The following is a 19,256-nucleotide window of genomic DNA, read 5'->3' as shown; positions in this document are numbered from 1 at the left end:
CGGACATCTATGGAGGCGCGACTCCCACTGAATGTAATGCAGTACCAACCCTGGCCGCCGCAGTATGTACAGCGCTCCTGCGGACAGGTCAGCAATAGCAAATATTTGCAGAATGGGAGGGTTGTCCCACAAAGACGACCTCAGTCCATATGTCCTATTAGAGCATACGGACATCAGAAAGAGACCGCCCTTACTCTGTGCGCCATTTTGGCAGACTGCGGCCGTCCTTGTAATACATGAATAGCTATCTGAATGGCCACCATCTTGTAATACTGCATATCTCCTGTAGGGGCGATCATGTGGGGGTCTCATTGTACATAGAGGTGTCTCTGATGAGGCGACCCCTTATCAATCATGTGGACATGGTAGAGGAGGATGTTCTCCGCTCGGGCCCCCGCTCTATAAATCAGGATGGAGAGCCGGCCAGAAAGAGCGGACCAGCCATCGCATGGGTAGACGGGCATACGGAGTGCAACGTAAATGGGCAACTCAATGCCAGGGGTTTGAAAAGCCGGACCTGTGGCGATCCTCTGATTTCCAAGCCGACGTCCATTGAGAAACAAGACGTCTTTGTGACAGAACATCCTTAATCCTTAAACAATGAAAAAAATCTCTGCTTGCTGTCAGTGGATGGGAACAATCTTGTTTATATTCAGAGCATGAAAACCTGTACAGAACAACCGCCTCTCACTGCTGAGAATAATGAGAAGAGTGGCAACAGCAGTAATAGTGACCTCCATAGTGGACCAAGTAGTGATATTGTCTCCCAAAGGGTCCCAAGTAGTAATGGTGACCCTGTTAGTAGCCCCCGTAATAATGACCCCCGTCGGTGACCTCAATAGTAATTGTGACCTTCCATAGAGTTTGCAGTAGTATGGTAATAGTGACCCCACATAGTGGCCCCAGTAGTAATAGTGTCCCCCATAGTGGCCCCAGTAGTAATAGTGACCCTCTTTAGTGGCCATGGTATTAATAGTGACCCCCATAGTGCCTTCAGTTTTAATAGTGGCCCCAGTAGTAAGTATCCCCATTAGTGGCCCCTGTAGTGATAATGACCCCCCATATTAGCCCTAGCAGTGATAGTGGCCCCCATAATAGTCGAAGAATTAATATTGACCCCCATGGTGGGCCCAGTAATAAGTGACTAGTTTAGTGGCCCTAGTTATCCTAGTGACCCCCATAGTGGCCCCAGTAGTAATAGTGGTCCCCATAGTGGCCAAAGTAGTAATAATTACTCTGTTAGTGACTCCAGTTGTCATAGTGACCCTGTTATGGACATCACTATGACAACTGGGGTCACTATGGGAGTAATTATTACTACTTTGGCCACTTGTTACGGCACTCTGCCCCCCCGAGCGCCAGGTGGGGTGCCCTGAACTTCCCGCACCCCACTGTCCCTGCCTACTTGCCTCGGCCCTGGCTAACCCCAGGCAGACAACTGGGCGGCGGTCCCTGCCCTGGCTAGGGACCTGGCGACTACCTAGGTGGAAATAACTAATGGGGGACAGAGTGCCGACAGAAAAGGCAAGTGGAACAGACCAACAGAACTTACAAGGCAGAGCAAGGCTGGAGATGGAGCTCACAGGTAAACTGAAAGGACACTGACGAGCAACTAGAACAGACAGAGACAGACCTGACTAGAGGCTAACAGAACCAATAACTGGCAGTGAGCTCAGGTCACTGCCAGCCTTTTAACTTCAAGCCCCCGCCCAGGGGCGGAGAGTGGGAGGAGCTGACTCCCCCACTGTTGCATATGGAAGGTGGGGGAGAGTGGGCGGCACCCTACGGGTGGACACGCCCACGCCGCCACACGCTGGCTGCCCCACGCCGCCAGGAGAGCCCCGACTGCCGAGCTCCGGGACGCCAGAGCCGACATCGGAGCAGCACGCGCCGGCCGCGGGACCCAGCGCCGCCCTGCATGGTAACACCACTTTAGGCATCACTCTTACTACTGGGTCTACTATGGGGTCACTATTATAATGAATGTTGGCACCATTGCTCTGTTACACTTGCATTAGCACAGTCCCATAAAGTTTGCATCCCCCTTCCTGGTAAGGTATTTACTGCACACAGTCCTGGCATTTACTGTCCATCCGGGCATCATCCCCTCACCAAGTATCGGCCTCTCCATCAGGCTGGTCTTTACACTGATGGTCCTGCTGTACTTCAACACCAATGTCTTAATGTCCGACATCTGTAAGGCTGGAGGCTCTCTCTCCTCCCACACGCAGTGCGGTTCCTCACCCCAGTGGTCTGACCGGTTTTCCATTCAGCCATCTCTTTGGCCCCCAGGTCATCAGGGCCCTTTTGGTCTCTGACAGTCTCACTCCTGATAGCTCCCCAGCCTGGGTAAACCGCCTGCACGGCCTCCATCACTATATCTGCAGACATCTGAATGCTGTGTGTTCCTCCCGCATACAAAATGTGCTGCAACACAGTCCTAAAGCGGCTGTTGGTCCTTCCCCACTGTGTCATATGGGGCTACACAGCCAATCAGAGCCCTGTTCTAGAAGCTTCTCAGTGTAGTCACCAGCGCAGCACCAGAACTTCACCAGAGCAGCACCCATCCTCTGGAACGCTTTACCCCAAGGCATCTGGACAATCCATGATGCACGAAATTTCAGACGTGCCTTATAAACTCATCTCTGCAGGGAGGCACACCAGATCCCCTGACCTAGTCCCCCGCCCCTCTCTGTGGCTCCCCTCACCTTCCACCCTGCCTATCACATAAGACCTCTAGCCCTGCACCTCCTTACCGCCCCACCCCATTTGCCTTCTAATAACTGATTTCCACATCCACATGAAATCCCCTACTGCCTGTGTTCCCCATGCCTCGCTCCCCCCTCCCCCCTTGCACCTCCTGTACCCTTCCCCCCCTCTAGCCTGTTTGTTTTAAACTGATTGTACCTCACATGTAATTGTTGTATTGTTTGCATTTATCCATGCCTGAGAGCGCTGCGGAATAAGTTGGCGCCATACAAATAAAGATGATTATTATGTAGTCCACAAGCTGCATTCACTTCTCTCAGCAATGTTGGAGCTCCACCTTGTGGCCAACTTTAATAATGAAGCCCGTAATTTAATTTCATAGCTCTGTCCTGGGTGCCACAGACTGGTAGTGGTGATGTACAGGACTTCGCTCCGGGGTGGCTGAGAACCGCTGTGATCCGTAAGAAGGGAGCAGGACACTTTTTGCACACCTATGGAGGCAGCTTGCCTTTTTGAGTCCACCATGATAAGCCATTGAAGCATCCATATTCGGCCGTGTTCACATCTCGCTTTCTGCTTCCGTTCTCCTGTTGGCGGTGAACCCAGTGGAGGCCAGAAGTGTGTCCTTTTGGCTCCTGCTAGGTAGGTGTGCAACAGCATCCCTATATAGGACAGTACCACCTATATAGGGGGCCAACAAAGTATAGTTTGGGGCCCATGGACGGCGTCTGCTTGGCGATAGAGATGTAAGTAGCAGCGTCCGTTGTAGATGTAAAACTCCTGCTGTATCCGTCGGGAATCCAGTGATTGTCCTTCATGGCTAATAAGCTCTTCTGTATCTTCTCTGTGACAGGTTGCTGGGCGAGACGCGGGTGGCCCTGCGGGATTTATTCACTTCCACCAACCTGACAGCGACATATAATTCTCCACTCCTGGACAGCAAGAAGATGAGCATCGGGGTGAGTGACGAGGCAGACCGCGCCGCCGGAAATACATAATGGCCTTCAGGACATTACATTACAGGAGGTAACACACAAGGTGTTCAACTGACCGTTGGCCGTGTACGCATCATATAGGGTCTTTGGCCGTGTACTGATCCTTTAGGGTCTTTGGCCGTGTACGCATCATATAGGGTCTTTGGCCATGTATGGATCCTTTAGGGTCTTTGGCCTTGTACGCATCATATAGGGTATTTGTACGGATCCTTTAGGGTCTTTGGCCATGTACGGAACATTTAGGGTCTTTGGCCGTTTACGCATTACTTAGGGTCTTTGGCTGTGTACGCATTGTTTAGGGTCTTTGGCAATGTACGCATCATTTAGGGTCTTTGGCCGTGTACGCATTGTTTAGGGTCTTTGGCTGTGTACGTATTGTTTAGGGTCTTTGGCTGTGTACGCATCATTTAGGGTCTTTGGCCATGTATGCATCCTTTAGGGTCTTTGGCTGTGTACGTATTGTTTAGGGTCTTTGGCCGTGTACGCATTATTTAGGGTCTTTGGCCTTGTACGGATCCTTTAGGGTCTTTGGCAGTGTACGCATCATTTAGGGTCTTTGGCCGTGTACTGATCCTTTAGGGTCTTTGGCCGTGTACGCATCATTTAGGGTCTTTGGCCTTGTACGGATCCTTTAGGGTCTTTGGCCATGTACGCATCATTTAGGGTCTTTGGCCGTGTACTGATCCTTTAGGGTCTTTGGCCGTGTACGCATCATTTAGGGTCTTTGGCCGTGTACTGATCCTTTAGGGTCTTTGGCCGTGTACGCATCATTTAGGGTCTTTGGCCTTGTACGGATCCTTTAGGGTCTTTGGCCGTGTACGCATCATTTAGGGTCTTTGGCCGTGTACTGATCCTTTAGGGTCTTTGGCCGTGTACGCATCATATAGGGTCTTTGGCCGTGTACTGATCCTTTAGGGTCTTTGGCCGTGTACGCATCATATAGGGTCTTTGGCCATGTATGGATCCTTTAGGGTCTTTGGCCTTGTACGCATCATATAGGGTATTTGTACGGATCCTTTAGGGTCTTTGGCCATGTACGGAACATTTAGGGTCTTTGGCCGTTTACGCATTACTTAGGGTCTTTGGCTGTGTACGCATTGTTTAGGGTCTTTGGCAATGTACGCATCATTTAGGGTCTTTGGCCGTGTACGCATTGTTTAGGGTCTTTGGCTGTGTACGTATTGTTTAGGGTCTTTGGCTGTGTACGCATCATTTAGGGTCTTTGGCTGTGTACGCATCATTTAGGGTCTTTGGCCATGTATGCATCCTTTAGGGTCTTTGGCTGTGTACGTATTGTTTAGGGTCTTTGGCCGTGTACGCATTATTTAGGGTCTTTGGCCTTGTACGGATCCTTTAGGGTCTTTGGCAGTGTACGCATCATTTAGGGTCTTTGGCCGTGTACTGATCCTTTAGGGTCTTTGGCCGTGTACGCATCATTTAGGGTCTTTGGCCTTGTACGGATCCTTTAGGGTCTTTGGCCATGTACGCATCATTTAGGGTCTTTGGCCGTGTACTGATCCTTTAGGGTCTTTGGCCGTGTACGCATCATTTAGGGTCTTTGGCCGTGTACTGATCCTTTAGGGTCTTTGGCCGTGTACGCATCATTTAGGGTCTTTGGCCGTGTACGCATCGTTTAGGGTCTTTGGCCGTGTATGCATCATTTAGGGTCTTTGGCCGTGTACGCATCATTTAGGGTCTTTGGCCTTGTACGGATCCTTTAGGGTCTTTGGCAGTGTACGCATCATTTAGGGTCTTTGGCCATGTATGCATCCTTTAGGGTCTTTGGCTGTGTACGTATTGTTTAGGGTCTTTGGCCGTGTACGCATTATTTAGGGTCTTTGGCCTTGTACGGATCCTTTAGGGTCTTTGGCAGTGTACGCATCATTTAGGGTCTTTGGCCGTGTACTGATCCTTTAGGGTCTTTGGCCGTGTACGCATCATTTAGGGTCTTTGGCCTTGTACGGATCCTTTAGGGTCTTTGGCCGTGTACGCATCATTTAGGGTCTTTGGCCGTGTACTGATCCTTTAGGGTCTTTGGCCGTGTACGCATCATTTAGGGGCTTTGGCCGTGTACTGATCCTTTAGGGTCTTTGGCCGTGTACGCATCCTTTAGGGTCTTTGGCAGTGTACGCATCATTTAGGGTCTTTGGCCGTGTATGCATCATTTAGGGTCTTTGGCCGTGTACGCATCATTTAGGGTCTTTGGCCTTGTACGGATCCTTTAGGGTCTTTGGCAGTGTACGCATCATTTAGGGTCTTTGGCCGTGTACTGATCCTTTAGGGTCTTTGGCCGTGTATGCATCATTTAGGGTCTTTGGCCGTGTACTGATCCTTTAGGGTCTTTGGCCGTGTACGCATCATTTAGGGTCTTTGGCTGTGTACGCATCGTTTAGGGTCTTTGGCCGTGTATGCATCATTTAGGGTCTTTGGCCGTGTACGCATCATTTAGGGTCTTTGGCCTTGTACGGATCCTTTAGGGTCTTTGGCTGTGTACATATTGTTTAGGGTCTTTGGCCGTGTACGCATTGTTTAGGGTCTTTGGCCATGTACGGATTGTTTTGGGTCTTTGGCAGTGTACTGATCCTTTAGGGTCTTTGGCCATGTACGGATCGTTTAGGGTCTTTGGCAGTGTACTGATCCTTTAGGGTCTTTGGCCGTGTACGGATTGTTTAGGGTCTTTGGCCGTGTATGCATCATTTAGGGTCTTTGGCCGTGTACGCATCATTTAGGGTCTTTGGCCGTGTACGCATCATTTAGGGTCTTTGGCCATGTACTGCTCCTTTAGGGTCTTTGGCCGTATACGTATTGTTTAGGGTCTTTGGCCGTGTACTGCTCCTTTAGGGTCTTTGGCCGTGTACGCATCGTTTAGGGTCTTTGGCCGTGTACTGCTCCTTTAGGGTCTTTGGCCGTATGCGTATTGTTTAGGGTCTTTGGCCGTGTACTAATCCTTTGAGGTCTTTGGCCAAGTACAGATCGTTTGGGGTCTTTGGCTGTGTACGCATTGTTTAGGGTCTTTGGCCGTGTACGGATCGTTTGGGGTCTTTGGCCATGTACGGATCGTTTGGGGTCTTTGGCCATGTACGTATCGTTTAGGGTCTTTGGCCATGTACGCATCATTTAGGGTCTCTTACCGTGTACGCATCGTTTGGGGTCTTTGGCCATGTACGTATCGTTTAGGGTCTTTGGCCGTGTACGGATCATTTGGGGTCTTTGGCGATGTACGGATCGTTTGGGGTCTTTGGCGATGTATGCATCATTTAGGGTCTCTTGCCGTGTACGGATCGTTTGGGGTCTTTGGCCGTGTACGTATCGTTTAGGGTCTTTGGCCATGTACGCATCATTTAGGGTCTCTTACCGTGTACGCATCGTTTGGGGTCTTTGGCCGTGTATGCATTGTTTAGGGTCTTTGGCCTTGTACAGATTGTTTGGGGTCTTTGGCCGTGTACGCATTGTTTAGGGTCTTTGGCCTTGTACAGATCGTTTGGGGTCTTTGGCCGTGTACGTATCGTTTAGGGTCTTTGGCCGTGTACGGATCATTTGGGGTCTTTGGCCATGTACGTATCGTTTAGGGTCTTTGGCCGTGTACGGATCATTTGGGGTCTTTGGCCATGTACGGATCGTTTGGGGTCTTTGGCCATGTACGCATTGCTTAGGGTCTTTGTCCTTGTACAGATCGTTTGGGGTCTTTGGCCGTGTACGCATTGCTTAGGGTCTTTGTCCTTGTACAGATCATTTGGGGTCTTTGGCCATGTACGGATCGTTTGGGGTCTTTGGCCGTGTACGCATTGTTTAGGGTCTTTGGCCTTGTACAGATCGTTTGGGGTCTTTGGCCGTGTACGCATCCTTTAGGGTCTTTGGCAATGTACGGATTTCCAGGTAATAATGAGCCATGAGCAGTGCGATCTTCAAGCAGACTGAATCCGGGACAAGGATCATTCACACGATGTTGGTCCCTATAGAGAATAATCGCTGTCGGCAGCTCGTCATCTGTCCATGCAAGTAGATGTGTCATCATGAATAATGAGTGTTTTGTGCCAGATGCATCACCCGATGAACCAGCGTTTACTTATCTATTGGGTGATCATTGGACTGTTTAATGCTTTCCCGCCCCAAAATGTAAAAGTATGTCATGGGTCAGAAAGGGCTACTGCAAATGGATGTAAACCTATGTACTACGGCTGGAGCGGCCTCAGAAGTTGGCACCGATCCCCGCTGTTGCAGCTGGCTCCTGCTGCGGATGGCTTCCAAGATAAGTTTACATCCTAGGGAGGGAAGTATTTCCCAGCCAGAATGTGACTTTACTTCATAGTGTTAATGGGTTAAATAGTTGTGCTGCTATATTCATCAGCTTGTGGCAGGCATTAGGACCCTGCAGCCGGGTCAGACGTCTGCATCCACCTGACTAGTGGGCAGAAACGGACCGTTGGCAGGAGGGCATTCGGACCTGTCAAAAGGAGACTGCAATGAAGCTGAAATCTTTCCTTGGGAAAGATTAAAGGAAAAATAGTGGCCCCCGGGGGCCGCACTCTCCAGCTGTGACTGTTTAATAAATAGTTATCTTCTCCTGAGAATTTAATTCAAAAACCTTTCCAAGAGTCCGAGGGGCCTTTTATACAGGATGACTGACAGGCGCAGATGCCGACAGGTCGCCCCAACAATGTTCGCCCCTATGCCTTTACCCAGAAGGATCTTGTTTATTACTATACAAACCAGGATTACATGTGATCCCAATAGTGGATAGTGCCAATACTGAATATTTCTAGTAGTGGATACTGTAAATATTGGATAGTCCTAATAGTGAAGAGCAAGCAGAGCAGCACTTAATCCGTCTCGGTGAGCGTCTTCTCAAACACCTTGATCCTAAGTTTTTCAATGTTAAACATCCGAATGATCGAGGGGGGCGAGCACTGGCTGAATAAAGTGTCCTCTGTATTTCACCTTTCTGAAGAATCGCTTGAAGAGAGTTCTGCTGAACTGAAACGTTGTGAGTGCGAAATAAAGTGGATGCTCAATTAAGCAAGTGCTGGCTCCGCCTCCTTCCCTTGCATGCCTAATAGCCATTAGTAATAATAGTGAACACTCCTAATAGTGAAAAGAGCTAATAGTGAATAGAGCTAGTAGTGAACACTCCTAATAGTGAATAGAGCTAGTAGTGAATAGAGCTAGTAGTGTACACTCCAAATAGTGAATAGAGCTAGTAGTGTACACTCCTAATAGTGAATAGAGCTAGTAGTGAACACTCCTAATAGTGAATAGAGCTAGTAGTGAACACTCCTAATAGTGAATAGAGCTAGTAGTGAACACTCCTAATATTGAATAGAGCTAGTAGTGAACACTCCTAATAGTGAATAGAGCTAGTAGTGAACACTCCTAATAGTGAATAGAGCTAGTAGTGTACACTCCTAATAGTGAATAGAGCTAGTAGTGAACACTCCTAATAGTGAATAGAGCTAGTAGTGAACACTCCTAATAGTGAATAGAGCTAGTAGTGAACACTCCTAATAGTGAATAGAGCTAGTAGTGAACACTCCTAATAGTGAATAGAGCTAGTAGTGAACACTCCTAATAGTGAATAGAGCTAGTAGTGAATAGAGCTAGTAGTGTACACTCCTAATAGTGAATAGAGCTAGTAGTGAACACTCCTAATAGTGAATAGAGCTAGTAGTGAACACTCCTAATAGTGAATAGAGCTAGTAGTGAATAGAGCTAGTAGTGAACACTCCTAATAGTGAATAGAGCTAGTAGTGAATAGTGCTAGTAGTGAACACTCCTAGTAGTGAATAGTGCTAGTAGTGAACACTCCTAATAGTGAATAGAGCTAGTAGTGAACACTCCTAATAGTGAATAGAGCTAGTAGTGAACACTCCTAATAGTGAATAGAGCTAGTAGTGAACACTCCTAATAGTGAATAGAGCTAGTAGTGAACACTCCTAATAGTGAATAGAGCTAGTAGTGAACACTCCTAATAGTGAATAGAGCTAGTAGTGAACACTCCTAATAGTGAATAGAGCTAGTAGTGAACACTCCTAATAGTGAATAGAGCTAGTAGTGAATAGAGCTAGTAGTGAACACTCCTAATAGTGAATAGAGCTAGTAGTGAACACTCCTAATAGTGAATAGAGCTAGTAGTGTACACTCCTAATAGTGAATAGAGCTAGTAGTGAACATTCCTAATAGTGAATAGAGCTAGTAGTGAACACTCCTAATAGTGAATAGAGCTAGTAGTGAACACTCCTAATAGTGAATAGAGCTAGTAGTGAACACTCCTAATAGTGAATAGAGCTAGTAGTGAATAGAGCTAGTAGTGAACACTCCTAATAGTGAATAGAGCTAGTAGTGAACACTCCTAATAGTGAATAGAGCTAGTAGTGAACACTCCTAATAGTGAATAGAGCTAGTAGTGAATAGAGCTAGTAGTGTACACTCCTAATAGTGAATAGAGCTAGTAGTGAACACTCCTAATAGTGAATAGAGCTAGTAGTGAACACTCCTAGTAGTGAATAGTGCTAGTAGTGAACACTCCTAATAGTGAATAGAGCTAGTAGTGAACACTCCTAATAGTGAATAGAGCTAGTAGTGAACACTCCTAATAGTGAATAGAGCTAGTAGTGAACACTCCTAATAGTGAATAGAGCTAGTAGTGAACACTCCTAATAGTGAATAGAGCTAGTAGTGAACACTCCTAATAGTGAATAGAGCTAGTAGTGAACACTCCTAATAGTGAATAGAGCTAGTAGTGAACACTCCTAATAGTGAATAGAGCTAGTAGTGAATAGAGCTAGTAGTGAACACTCCTAATAGTGAATAGAGCTAGTAGTGAACACTCCTAATAGTGAATAGAGCTAGTAGTGTACACTCCTAATAGTGAATAGAGCTAGTAGTGAACATTCCTAATAGTGAATAGAGCTAGTAGTGAACACTCCTAATAGTGAATAGAGCTAGTAGTGAACACTCCTAATAGTGAATAGAGCTAGTAGTGAACACTCCTAATAGTGAATAGAGCTAGTAGTGAATAGAGCTAGTAGTGAACACTCCTAATAGTGAATAGAGCTAGTAGTGAACACTCCTAATAGTGAATAGAGCTAGTAGTGAACACTCCTAATAGTGAATAGAGCTAGTAGTGAATAGAGCTAGTAGTGTACACTCCTAATAGTGAATAGAGCTAATAGTGAATAGAGCTAGTAGTGAACACTCCTAATAGTGAATAGAGCTAGTAGTGAATAGTGCTAGTAGTGAACACTCCTAGTAGTGAATAGTGCTAGTAGTGAACACTCCTAATAGTGAATAGAGCTAGTAGTGAACACTCCTAATAGTGAATAGAGCTAGTAGTGAACACTCCTAATAGTTAATAGAGCTAGTAGTGAACACTCCTAAGAGTGAATAGAGCTAATAGTGAACACTCCTAGTAGTGAATAGAGCTAGTAGTGAACACTCCTAGTAGTGAATAGAGCTAGTAGTGAATAGAGCTAGTAATGAACACTCCTAATAGTGAATAGAGCTAGTAGTGAACACTCCTAATAGTGAATAGAGCTAGTAGTGTACACTCCTAATAGTGAATAGAGCTAGTAGTGAACACTCCTAATAGTGAATAGAGCTAGTAGTGAACACTCCTAATAGTGAATAGAGCTAGTAGTGAATAGAGCTAGTAGTGAACACTCCTAATAGTGAATAGAGCTAGTAGTGAACACTCCTAATAGTGAATAGAGCTAGTAGTGAACACTCCTAATAGTGAATAGAGCTAGTAGTGAATAGAGCTAGTAGTGTACACTCCTAATAGTGAATAGAGCTAGTAGTGTACACTCCTAATAGTGAATAGAGCTAGTAGTGAACACTCCTAATAGTGAATAGAGCTAGTAGTGTACACTCCTAATAGTGAATAGAGCTAGTAGTGAACACTCCTAATAGTGAATAGAGCTAGTAGTGAACATTCCTAATAGTGAATAGAGCTAGTAGTGAATAGAGCTAGTAGTGAACACTCCTAATAGTGAATAGAGCTAGTAGTGAACACTCCTAATAGTGAATAGAGCTAGTAGTGAATAGAGCTAGTAGTGAACACTCCTAATAGTGAATAGAGCTAGTAGTGAACACTCCTAATAGTGAATAGAGCTAGTAGTGAACACTCCTAATAGTGAATAGAGCTAGTAGTGAATAGAGCTAGTAGTGTACACTCCTAATAGTGAATAGAGCTAATAGTGAATAGAGCTAGTAGTGAACACTCCTAATAGTGAATAGAGCTAGTAGTGAACACTCCTAATAGTGAATAGAGCTAGTAGTGAATAGAGCTAGTAGTGTACACTCCTAATAGTGAATAGAGCTAATAGTGAATAGAGCTAGTAGTGAACACTCCTAGTAGTGAATAGAGCTAATAGTGAATAGAGCTAGTAGTGAACACTCCTAATAGTGAATAGAGCTAGTAGTGAACACTCCTAATAGTGAATAGAGCTAGTAGTGAACACTCCTAATAGTGAATAGAGCTAGTAGTGAACACTCTTAATAGTGAATAGAGCTAGTAGTGAACACTCCTAATAGTGAATAGAGCTAGTAGTGAACACTCCTAATAGTGAATAGAGCTAGTAGTGAACACTCCTAATAGTGAATAGAGCTAGTAGTGAATAGAGCTAGTAGTGAACACTCCTAATAGTGAATAGAGCTAGTAGTGAACACTCCTAATAGTGAATAGAGCTAGTAGTGTACACTCCTAATAGTGAATAGAGCTAGTAGTGAACACTCCTAATAGTGAATAGAGCTAGTAGTGAACACTCCTAATAGTGAATAGAGCTAGTAGTGAACACTCCTAATAGTGAATAGAGCTAGTAGTGAACACTCCTAATAGTGAATAGAGCTAGTAGTGAATAGAGCTAGTAGTGAACACTCCTAATAGTGAATAGAGCTAGTAGTGAACACTCCTAATAGTGAATAGAGCTAGTAGTGAACACTCCTAATAGTGAATAGAGCTAGTAGTGAATAGAGCTAGTAGTGTACACTCCTAATAGTGAATAGAGCTAATAGTGAATAGAGCTAGTAGTGAACACTCCTAATAGTGAATAGAGCTAGTAGTGAACACTCCTAATAGTGAATAGAGCTAGTAGTGAACACTCCTAATAGTGAATAGAGCTAGTAGTGAACACTCCTAATAGTTAATAGAGCTAGTAGTGAACACTCCTAAGAGTGAATAGAGCTAGTAGTGAACACTCCTAAGAGTGAATAGAGCTAGTAGTGAACACTCCTAAGAGTGAATAGAGCTAGTAGTGAACACTCCTAGTAGTGAATAGAGCTAATAGTGAACACTCCTAGTAGTGAATAGAGCTAGTAGTGAACACTCCTAGTAGTGAATAGAGCTAGTAGTGAATAGAGCTAGTAATGAACACTCCTAATAGTGAATAGAGCTAGTAGTGAACACTCCTATTAGTGAATAGAGCTAGTAGTGAATAGTGCTAGTAGTGAACATTCTTAATAGTGAATAGAGCTAGTAGTGAACACTCCTAATAGTGAATAGAGCTAGTAGTAAACACTCCTAATAGTGAATAGAGCTAGTAGTGAACACTCCTAATAGTGAATAGAGCTAGTAGTGAACACTCCTAATAGTGAATAGAGCTAGTAGTGAACACTCCTAATAGTGAATAGAGCTAGTAGTGAATAGTGCTAGTAGTGAACATTCTTAATAGTGAATAGAGCTAGTAGTGAACACTCCTAAGAGTGAATAGAGCTAATAGTGAACACTCCTAATAGTGAATAGAGCTAATAGTGAACATTCCTAGTAGTGAATAGAGCTAGTAGTGAACATTCCTAATAGTGAATAGAGCTAGTAGTGAACACTCCTAATAGTGAATAGAGCTAGTAGTGAACATTCCTAATAGTGAATAGAGCTAGTAGTGAACATTCCTAATAGTGAATAGAGCTAGTAGTGAACACTCCTAATAGTGAATAGAGCTAGTAGTGAACATTCCTAATAGTGAATAGAGCTAGTAGTGAACACTCCTAGTAGTGAATAGAGCTAGTAGTGAACACTCCTAATAGTGAATAGAGCTAGTAGTGAACACTCCTAATAGTGAATAGAGCTAGTAGTGAACACTCCTAATAGTGAATAGAGCTAGTAGTGAATAGAGCTAGTAGTGAATAGAGCTAGTAGTGAACACTCCTAATAGTGAATAGAGCTAGTAGTGAACACTCCTAATAGTGAATAGTGCTAGTAGTGAACACTCCTAATAGTGAATAGAGCTAGTAGTGAACATTCCTAGTAGTGAATAGAGCTAGTAGTGAACACTCCTAATAGTGAATAGTGCTAGTAGTGAACACTCCTAGTAGTGAATAGAGCTAGTAGTGAACAGTCCTAATAGCAAATAGAGCTAATAGTGAATAGAGCTAGTAGTGAACAGTCCTAATACTGAATAGTGCTAGTAGTGAACACTCCTAATAGTGAATAGAGCTAATAGTGAACACTCCTAAAAGGTGAATAGAGCTAGTAGTGAACACTCCTAATAGTGAATAGAGCTAGTAGTGAACACTCCTAATAGTGAATAGAGCTAATAGTGAATAGAGCTAGTAGTGAACACTCCTAATAGTGAATAGAGCTAGTAGTGAACACTCCTAGTAGTGAATAGAGCTAGTAGTGAACACTCCTAGTAGTGAATAGAGCTAGTAGTGAACACTCCTAATAGTGAATAGAGCTAGTAGTGAACACTCCTAGTAGTGAATAGAGCTAGTAGTGAACACTCCTAATAGTGAATAGAGCTAGTAGTGAACACTCCTAGTAGTGAATAGAGCTAGTAGTGAATAGAGCTAGTAATGAACACTCCTAATAGTGAATAGAGCTAGTAGTGAACACTCCTAGTAGTGAATAGAGCTAGTAGTGAACACTCCAAATAGTGAATAGAGCTAATAGTGAATAGAGCTAGTAGTGAACACTCCTAATAGTGAATAGAGCTAGTAGTGAACACTCCTAATAGTGAATAGAGCTAGTAGTGAACATTCCTAATAGTGAATAGAGTTAGTAGTGAAAACTCTTAATAATGAATAGAGCTAGTAGTGAACACTCCAAATAGTGAATACAGCTAGTAGTGAACATTCCTAGTAGTGAATAGAGCTAGTAGTGAACACTCCTAATAGTGAATAGAGCTAGTAGTGAACACTCCTAATAGTGAATAGAGCTAGTAGTGAACATTCCTAATAGTGAATAGAGCTAGTAGTGAACACTCCTAGTACTGAATAGAGCTTGTAGTGAACACTCCTAATAGTGAATAGAGCTAGTAGTGAACACTCCTAATAGTGAATAGAGCTAGTAGTGAACATTCCTAATAGTGAATAGAGTTAGTAGTGAACACTCTTAATAATGAATAGAGCTAGTAGTGAACACTCCAAATAGTGAATACAGCTAGTAGTGAACATTCCTAGTAGTGAATAGAGCTAGTAGTGAACACTCCTAATAGTGAATAGAGCTAGTAGTGAACACTCCTAATAGTGAATAGAGCTAGTAGTGAACACTCCTAATAGTGAATAGAGCTAGTAGTGAACATTCCTAATAGTGAATAGAGCTAGTAGTGAACACTCCTAGTACTGAATAGAGCTAGTAGTGAACACTCCTAATAGTGAATAGAGCTAGTAGTGAACACTCCTAATAGTGAATAGAGCTAGTAGTGAACACTCCTAGTAGTGAATAGAGCTAGTAGTGAACACTCCTAATAGCGAATAGAGCTAGTAGTGAACACTCCTAATAGTGAATAGTGCTAGTAGTGAACACTCCTAGTAGTGAATAGAGCTAGTAGTGAGCATTCTAAGTAGTGAATAGAGCTAGTAGTGAACACTCCTAATAGTGAATAGAGCTAGTAGTGAACAGTCCTAATAGCAAATAGAGCTAGTAGTGAACACTCCTAATAGTGAATAGTGCTAGTAGTGAACACTCCTAGTAGTGAATAGTGCTAGTAGTGAACACTCCTAATAGTGAATAGAGCTATTAGTGAACACTCCTAATAGTGAATAGAGCTAGTAGTGAACACTCCTAATAGTGAATAGAGCTAGTAGTGAACACTCCTAGTAGTGAATAGAGCTAGTAGTGAACACTCCTAGTAGTGAATAGAGCTAGTAGTGAACACTCCTAATAGTGAATAGAGCTAGTAGTGAACACTCCTAAGAGTGAATAGAGCTAATAGTGAATAGAGCTAGTAGTGAATAGAGCTAGTAGTGTACACTCCTAATAGTGAATAGAGCTAATAGTGAATAGAGCTAGTAGTGAACACTCCTAATAGTGAATAGAGCTAATAGTGAATAGAGCTAGTAGTGAACACTCCTAATAGTGAATAGAGCTAATAGTGAATAGAGCTAGTAGTGAACACTCCTAATAATGAATAGAGCTATTAGTGAACACTCCTAATAATGAATAGAGCTAGTAGTGAACACTCCTAAGAGTGAATAGAGCTAATAGTGAATAGAGCTAGTAGTGAACACTCCTAATAGTGAATAGAGCTAATAGTGAATAGAGCTAGTAGTGAACACTCCTAATAGTGAATAGAGCTAATAGTGAATAGAGCTAGTAGTGAACACTCCTAATAGTGAATAGAGCTAGTAGTGAACACTCCTAAGAGTGAATAGAGCTAGTAGTGAACACTCCTAATAATGAATAGAGCTATTAGTGAACACTCCTAATAGTGAATAGAGCTAGTAGTGAACACTCCTAATAGTGAATAGAGCTATTAGTGAACACTCCTAATAGTGAATAGAGCTAGTAGTGAACACTTCTAGTAGTGAATAGAGCTTGTAGTGAACACTCATAAGAGTGAATAGAGCTAATAGTGAATAGAGCTAGTAGTGAACACTCCTAATAGTGAATAGAGCTAGTAGTGAACACTCCTAATAGTGAATAGAGCTAGTAGTGAACACTCCTAATAGTGAATAGAGCTAGTAGTGAACACTCCTAGTAGTGAATAGAGCTAGTAGTGAACACTCCTAGTAGTGAATAGAGCTAGTAGTGAACACTCCTAATAGTGAATAGAGCTAGTAGTGAACACTCCTAAGAGTGAATAGAGCTAATAGTGAATAGAGCTAGTAGTGAACACTCCTAATAGTGAATAGAGCTAATAGTGAATAGAGCTAGTAGTGAATAGAGCTAGTAGTGTACACTCCTAATAGTGAATAGAGCTAATAGTGAATAGAGCTAGTAGTGTACACTCCTAATAGTGAATAGAGCTAATAGTGAATAGAGCTAGTAGTGAACACTCCTAATAGTGAATAGAGCTAATAGTGAATAGAGCTAGTAGTGAACACTCCTAATAGTGAATAGAGCTAGTAGTAAACACTCCTAATAGTGAATAGAGCTAGTAGTGAACACTCCTAATAATGAATAGAGCTATTAGTGAGCACTCCTAATAGTGAATAGAGCTAGTAGTGAACACTCCTAATAGTGAATAGAGCTATTAGTGAGCACTCCTAATAGTGAATAGAGCTAGTAGTGAACACTTCTAGTAGTGAATACAGCTAGTAGTGAACACTCCTAAGAGTGAATAGAGCTAATAGTGAATAGAGCTAGTAGTGAACACTCCTAATATTGAATAGAGCTAGTAGTGAACACTCCTAATAGTGAATAGAGCTAGTTTTGAACACTCCTAATAGTGAATAGAGCTAGTAGTGAACACTCGTAATAGTGAATAGAGCTAGTAGTGAACACTCCTAATAGTGAATAGAGCTAGTAGTGAACACTCCTAATAGTGAATAGAGCTAGTAGTGAACAGTCCTAATAGTGAATAGTGCTAGTAGTGAACACTCCTAAGAGTGAATAGAGCTAGTAGTGAACAGTCCTAATAGTGAATAGAGCTAGTAGTGAACACTCCTAATAGTGAATAGAGCTAGTAGTGAACACTCCTAATAGTGAATAGAGCTAGTAGTGAACACTCCTAATAGTGAATAGAGCTAGTAGTGAACACTCCTAATAGCGAATAGAGCTAGTAGTGAACACTCCTAGTAGTGAATAGAGCTAGTAGTGAACACTTCTAGTAGTGAATAGAGCTAGTAGTGAACACTCCTAATAGTGAATAGTGCTAGTAGTGAACACTCCTAGTAGTGAATAGAGCTAGTAGTGAACACTCCTAATAGTGAATAGTGCTAGTAGTGAACACTCCTAATAGTGAATAGAGCTTGTAGTGAACATTCCTAATAGTGAATAGAGCTAGTAGTGAACATTCCTAATAGTGAATAGAGCTAGTAGTGAACAGTCCTAATAGTGAATAGTGCTAGTAGTGAACACTCCTAAGAGTGAATAGAGCTAGTAGTGAACAGTCCTAATAGTGAATAGAGCTAGTAGTGAACACTCCTAATAGTGAATAGAGCTTGTAGTGAACACTCCTAATAGCGAATAGAGCTAGTAGTGAACACTCCTAGTAGTGAATAGAGCTAGTAGTGAACACTTCTAGTAGTGAATAGAGCTAGTAGTGAACACTCCTAATAGTGAATAGTGCTAGTAGTGAACACTCCTAGTAGTGAATAGAGCTAGTAGTGAACACTTCTAGTAGTGAATAGAGCTAGTAGTGAACACTCCTAATAGTGAATAGAGCTAGTAGTGAACATTCCTAATAGTGAATAGAGCTAGTAGTGAACACTCCTAATAGTGAATAGAGCTAGTAGTGAACAGTCCTAATAGTGAATAGAGCTAGTAGTGAACACTCCTAATAGTGAATAGAGCTAGTAGTGAACACTTCTAGTAGTGAATAGAGCTAGTAGTGAACACTCCTAAGAGTGAATAGAGCTAGTAGTGAACACTCCTAAGAGTGAATAGAGCTAGTAGTGAACACTTCTAGTAGTGAATAGAGCTAGTAGTGAACACTCCTAATAGTGAATAGAGCTTGTAGTGAACACTCCTAATAGCGAATAGAGCTAGTAGTGAACATTCCTAGTAGTGAATAGAGCTAGTAGTGAACACTCCTAATAGTGAATAGTGCTAGTAGTGAACACTCCTAGTAGTGAATAGAGCTTGTAGTGAACACTTCTAGTAGTGAATAGAGCTAGTAGTGAACACTCCTAACAGTGAATAGAGCTAGTAGTGAACAGTCCTAATAGTGAATAGAGCTAGTAGTGAACACTTCTAGTAGTGAATAGAGCTAGTAGTGAACACTTCTAGTAGTGAATAGAGCTAGTAGTGAACACTCCTAATAGTGAATAGAGCTAGTAGTGAATAGAGCTAGTAGTGAACACTCGTAATAGTGAATAGAGCTAGTAGTGAACAGTCCTAATAGTGAATAGAGCTAGTAGTGAACACTCCTAATAGTGAATAGAGCTAGTAGTGAACACTTCTAGTAGTGAATAGAGCTAGTAGTGAACACTCCTAAGAGTGAATAGAGCTAGTAGTGAACACTCCTAATAGTGAATAGTGCTAGTAGTGAACACTTCTAGTTGTGAATAGAGCTAGTAGTGAACACTCCTAATAGTGAATAGAGCTAGTAGTGAATAGTGCTAGTAGTGAATAGAGCTAATAGTGAACACTCCTAATAGTGAATAGAGCTTGTAGTGAACACTCCTAATAGTGAATAGAGCTAGTAGTGAACACTCCTAATAGTGAATAGAGCTAGT

The 19,256-nt window shown here is 43.0% G+C and overlaps 1 protein-coding gene across 6 annotated transcripts in view; it reads left to right on the top strand.

The window, feature by feature from the left end:
• DYSF (dysferlin) overlaps positions 1-19,256 on the top strand; it is a 419,332-nt gene that overhangs the window by 65,263 nt on the left and 334,813 nt on the right. For all 6 annotated transcript variants that reach the window (XM_066572850.1, XM_066572852.1, XM_066572851.1 and 3 more), the window contains exon 4: positions 3,563-3,668. In XM_066572850.1, the coding sequence (XP_066428947.1) occupies positions 3,563-3,668 (106 nt within the window). The remainder of the gene's footprint in view (positions 1-3,562; positions 3,669-19,256) is intronic.

The sequence above is a fragment of the Eleutherodactylus coqui genome, chromosome 7, assembly GCF_035609145.1.
Source record: "Eleutherodactylus coqui strain aEleCoq1 chromosome 7, aEleCoq1.hap1, whole genome shotgun sequence".
Classification (NCBI taxonomy): domain Eukaryota; kingdom Metazoa; phylum Chordata; class Amphibia; order Anura; family Eleutherodactylidae; genus Eleutherodactylus; species Eleutherodactylus coqui.
Note: the sequence above shows the minus strand (reverse complement) of the source record. Positions and strands in the feature narration are given on the sequence as shown.